At 37.1% G+C, this 6,000-nt stretch overlaps 2 protein-coding genes across 2 annotated transcripts in view; one reads left to right on the forward strand and one right to left on the reverse strand.

Moving 5' to 3' along the window:
• Nucleotides 1-3,288, forward strand: part of gas6 (growth arrest-specific 6) — a 32,861-nt gene extending 29,573 nt beyond the window's left edge. The window contains exon 15 of the mRNA XM_056464048.1: nt 2,684-3,288. Coding sequence (XP_056320023.1) covers nt 2,684-2,835 — 152 coding nt within the window. The 3' untranslated portion in view covers nt 2,836-3,288. The remainder of the gene's footprint in view (nt 1-2,683) is intronic.
• A 309-nt stretch (nt 3,289-3,597) lies between these two features.
• The window catches only part of LOC130233832 (transmembrane protein 255B), a 15,583-nt gene continuing 13,180 nt past the window's right edge, over nt 3,598-6,000 (reverse strand). Inside the window, exon 9 of the mRNA XM_056464058.1 lies at nt 3,598-6,000. This exon is cut by the window's right edge and continues 1,422 nt beyond it. The gene's annotated coding sequence lies outside the window, so the exon portion shown is untranslated.

Raw genomic sequence — 6,000 nt, forward strand, 5'->3', positions numbered from 1 at the left:
TCAGTTTCACATTAGTCTCATATTAGTCTCACATTTCTCACTTTAGTCTCACATTAGTCTCATATTAGTCTCTCATCAGTCTTACATTACTCTCATATTATTCTCTCTTTATTCTCTCATTAGTCTTGCATTAGTCTCATATTAGTCTCTCATCAGTCTCACATTAGTCTCATCAGTCTCAAATTAGTCTCACATTAGTCTCTCATCAGTCTTACATTTGTCTCATATTAGTCCCGCATTTGTCTCACATTAGTCTCATATTAGTCTCACATTAGTCTCATAATTATAAATCTTGCATCATTATTATATTAGGCTCTTATCAGTCTCATATAACTAGTCCCACACTATTCTCATTTTAGTTTCTTATCAGTCTCATAATATTCTCATAATTATCAGTCTCACATCATCATATTAGTCTCATATTAGTCTATTAGTCTCTCATCAGTTTCACATTAGTCTCACATTAGTCTCATATTAGTCTCATATTAGTCTCTCATCAGTTTCACATTAGTCTCACATTAGTCTTCCATCAGTCTCACATCAGTCTCACATTAGTCTCACATTTCTCACATTTGTCTTATATTAGTCTCTCATCAGTTTCACATTAGTCTCATATTATTCTCAAATTAGTCTCACGTTAGTTTCTCATCAGTCTCACATTAGTCTTATATTAGTCTCACATTTGTCTCACATTAGTCTCATAATAGTTTCATATTAGTCTCATATTAGTCTCACATCAGTCTCACATTACTCTCATATAAGTCTTACATTAGTCTCATATTAGTCTCTAATCAGTTTCACATTAGTCTCACATCAGTCTCATATTAGTCTCATATTATTCTCACATTAGTCTCACATTATTCTCATATTAGTCTCACATTAGTCTCATGTTAGTTTCTCATCAGTCTCACATTAGTCTCATATTAGTCTCACATTTGTCTCATATTAGTCTCACATTAGTCTCATGTTAGTTTCTCATCAGTCTCACATTAGTCTCATATTAGTCTTACATTTGTCTCATGTTAGTCTCATATTAGTCTTTCATCAGTCTCACATTAGTCTCATATTAGTCTCACATTATTCTCATGTTAGTTTCTCATTAGTCTCATAATTATAAATCTTGCATCATTATTATATTAGGCTCTTATCAGTCTCATATAACTAGTCCCACACCATTCTCATTTTAGTTTCTTATCAGTCTCATAATGTTCTCATAATTATCGGTCTCACATCATCATATTAGTCTCATATTAGTCTTTCATCAGTCTCACATTTGTCTCACATCAGTCTCACATTTGTCTCACATTAGTCTCCCATCAGTCTCACATTTGTCTCACATTAGTCTCATATTATTCTCACATTAGTCTCATATAAGTCTCTCATCAGTTTCACATTAGTCTCTTATTGGTCTTATGTTAGTCTCACATCATTCTCATAAGTTTCACAATTATTAATCTCTCATCAGTCTCACATTAGTCTCATAAATCTTACATCATTATTAAATCAGTCTCTTAATAGTCTCACATAATGTTTTATTAGTTTCATGTTAATCCCAAATCATTCTCATAAGTCTAAGAATAGTGAAACTGATGAGAGAATAATATGTCATAATTACTAGTCTCACATCATTCTCATTTTAATCTCTCATCACTCATATTCAGATATTTATCAGTCTTACATCATCATATTAGACTGTTACTCACACCATCCTCCTTAATCTCTCCTCAGTCTTTTATTAGTCTTACATCAGTTTCACTAATCTGTCATAATTATTAGTCCCCCACCATTCTCATTTTAGTCTCTCATCAGTCTCACATTAGTTTTTATTAGTCTTATCTTACATCATTCTCATAGGTCTTTAATTAGTTTCATCAATCTCATATTAGTCTATCATAATTATTAGTCCACATCATTCTCATATTAGTCTCATTAGTCTCACATTAGTCTTCTCATAAGTGTTATATTAGTCTCGCATCATTTTCATATTAGTGTCGTCAGTCCCACTTGATTTTTTCTTAAGTCTCACATTAGTCTCACGTCATTCTCATACAAGTTTCATCAGTTTCACATTTAACTTTCATTAGTTTTATGTTCATTCTCATAAGTCTAGTTTTAGTCTCATCATTTTATCATAATTATTAGTCTCTCATCATTCTCGTGAGTCTAATATTAGTCTATTATAATTATTAATCTCACATCATTCTCATATTAGTCACTTCAGTCTTAGTCTCATATTAGTCTTGTGTTAGTCTCATATCATTTTCATAAGTGTTATATTAGTCTTTCATAATTATTATTCTCATACAAGTCTCATCGGTTTCACAGTAAACTTTCATTAGTTTTATATTAGTTTCAAATCATTCTCATGCCTTGTTATAGTCTCTTATCATTCTATCATAATTATCAGTCTCTTCAGTCTCACATTAGTCTGTCATAATTATTAGCCTCACATCTTTCTCATCAGTCTAATATTAGTCATATATGTTTGTTTCATCAGTCTCTCGTAGAATCACATCTCAGATCAGTCCTCCTATATGATCTTCTGAACATATTGCTCAGCAGTATAATCACTCTTTACTCTGCAGTTCCTGTGCAGGCCTGTAGTTCAGTGTTATATTCTCTGACTAGATCAGAATCTCCTGCTGGTGAATGTACTTTATTGTGTTGTTCTGTGTTTGTCCAGATGTTTCTCTGGTGTCGAGCCCCGTTTCTGCCTTCTTCACGGGCTGCATGGATGTGCGAGTGAACGGTCGACTGCTGGATGTGGACGAGGCCCAACACAAACACAACGACATCCGCTCTCACTCCTGCCCTCTGGTGGACACACTGCAATAACAGCGGCTTTATCCTCATCTGGGTCCACTGAGCAGATCTTATAGGCCTTAATAAAGCCAGATGCACAACACACACACACAAACACAGCACAGCCGAGACGCCACACACACACTCTACTCATGTATTACTCACTGACGCTTCCATTAGACCAATCCAACACAAGCTACTGAGAGTGTGCCGCAAAATACTGTAACTGTACATATGCCAGTCTAAAATGCTTCAGAGAAAACACCCAACCGCCATAACAGGCCTGGAGAGGCTTGATGTAGGTGCTCTTTATCATCATCATCATTTTTGTTCATTGAGCTGGAGTTTTTCTAGTCCCTCGTTTGTTTTTTAATCTTGTTTTTATTGTTGAAATGGTTTTCTATTTTTGTTCATGTTTGTTTGCTCTGTGTGTGTGAGACTGAAACGCTTGTTGGAAACAAATAAAGTTGAATGTTGTTATTATTATATTGAATTCTGTCTTTTCAATGCATCGACGTTCATGGAGTAACAACACAAAACTGAATAGAAAAACACTTGCTGATGGATTGTCTTGTTCAATTCTTGACCAAAAACATAAATAATAGTAATAAACACAAGCTCCTGGTATTTTATCACATAATTCTGCTCCTAAATCAGGAAACTTTCTATTTTGTAAAAATATTTTTGCTCAGGAAAGCAAGAGTATAAATATAGTCATTCCAGCTGTTCCTCAAACTCTGCTGAACACCTCTGTTTAAACACTCATTTTATTGACACAGAATGAGAAAATGATCATGAAACTATGAACACATTTTATTAGACAAGTGGTGGGTTTGTGCAGTAAACAAGACAGACAGAAAAAGACTGAAAACACTCATTTGCACAGGGGAAAGGGTTTGTTGTTCATTTCAACAAGTATTTCTAAATCTAGAGGATTTTAGCTTTGATTTATTGTTTTCAGGAATTCAAAGCAGAGAACAGTCACACAAGGAATTTTTTCTTCACTAAAACTGTTATGAAATAACGACAGAAAAATAAAAAACTAAAGATTCCTGAATGTGTTTCTCTGTTGTTCGTTTTACGCTTTAAAAAACCCTACACTGTTCCTTGCAGAATCACTGAAAATAAGTTTCTAAACCTGAAACCTTGAAGACCTTTATGGTGGCAAAAAAACAAAAAAAACACAAGACCTACAAGAGTTTTTTAAATATATACTTTAGAAAGAAAAGAAACTGGCAGATGAATGGGTAATGTTTAGTGAATCTGGCTTCTGGATCTGCTGTACATCATGTGTTATTAATACAGTGCAGTAAGAGTTTTGTTCACATGGGTTATTAATGCAGATGTTATTCAGGAGTCTGATATAGTCATGATTCACTAATCTGATCTGATGACTAAATTAACCAGTGGATCTTGTTTGTTTTATTCTGATCTGGATCAGTCAATCATACTTCCTGGCAGGAGTTTTGATTAACATTTAAATTGATACAATAAACTGATTGTATGTATAAAAACAACTTTGTTATTGCATTAAAAATACTGTACTAACATCTATAATTATATCTATACATTAGCCCTCCTATCAACTTACCTATACCAGCTAACCTGGCCCTAAACCACCAAACTCATCCATACCTGGCCTATTCTTAACTTTACTCAGCCCTTTAACTCGGCCATATATCTAAACCTGTAACCCTTATCCTGCCCATACCACTAACTCTGTTCCTTAACTCAACCAATCGTCTATCTATCCATACCACTAACCTAACCTACCCATACCTCTACACTGGTCAATAACCTACCCATAACTCTAAACTGGTCCTTACCCTGCCCTTAACCTACCCATACCTCTAAACTGGCTCCTAACCTACCCATAACTCTAAACTGGTCTACCCATAGCTCTAAACTGGCCCCTAACCTACCCATGCCTCTAAACTGGTCACTGGTCTACCCATAGCTCTAAACTGGCCCCTAACCTACCCATGCCACTAGACTGGCCCCTAACCTACCCATACCTCTAAACTGGTCACTGGTCTACCCATAGCTCTAAACTGGCCCCTAACCTACCCATGCCACTAGACTGGCCCCTAACCTACCCATACCTCTAAACTGGTCACTGGTCTACCCATAGCTCTAAACTGGCCCCTAACCCACCCAAACCTCTAAACTGGTCACTGGTCTACCCATAGCTCTAAACTGGCCCCTAACCTACCCATAGCTCTAAACTGGCCCCTAACCTACCCATACCACTAGACTGGCCCCTAACCTACCCATACCTCTAAACTGGTCACTGGTCTACCCATAGCTCTAAATTGGCCCCTAACTTACCCATACCTCTAAACTGGTACCTAACCTACCCATACCTCTAAACAGGTCCTTAAATCACCCATACCTCTAAAATGGCCCCTTTCCTACCAATGCCTCTAAACTGGCCCCTAACCCACCCAAACCTCTAAACTGGTCACTGGTCTACCCATAGCTCTAAACTGGCCCCTAACCTACCCATACCTCTATACTGGCCCCTAACCTACCCATGCCTCTATACTGGCCCCTAACCTACACATACCTCTACACTGACCCCTAACCTACCCATACCTCTAAACAGGTCCTTAAATCACCCATACCTCTAAACTGGCCGCTAACCTTCCCTTACTTCTAGCCTGGTCCCAAACTACCCATATATCTAAACTGGTCCCTAACCTACCCATACATCTAAACTAGTCCCTAACCAACACAAACCTCTAACCTGGTAACTAAATCGCCCATACCTCTAAACTGGTCCCTAACCTACCTATACATCAAAACTAGTCCCTAAATCACCCATACCTCTAAACTGGCCCATAACCTACCCATACCTCTAATCTGTTCCTTAATCAGCCCTTAAGCTACCCATACAAGTAAGCCTTTTACATAACCTCAGCACTTACCTACCGATACTACCATAGGCGGAGCGTGTGTAAGGCTGGGGAAGGCTTAGCCAGAGACCATGGAGATAGCAGCACAGAAAAAACTGCATTGAAAACATGTAACAGGTGTGAGACGTAATATGAATGTAATGTAATGTTGATGATTAACACATCACTTTAGCTATTGTAAATTTGTCAATCAAATTTAAAGTCCCCCTCCACACAGAAATGGAACTGTCCAACCCCGCATGTTGCACTGATGAGGGCTGTTTATTACTGGAGTTCACAGCTG

This window comes from Danio aesculapii, chromosome 1 (genome assembly GCF_903798145.1).
Source record: "Danio aesculapii chromosome 1, fDanAes4.1, whole genome shotgun sequence".
In the NCBI taxonomy this organism is placed as follows: Eukaryota; Metazoa; Chordata; class Actinopteri; order Cypriniformes; family Danionidae; genus Danio; species Danio aesculapii.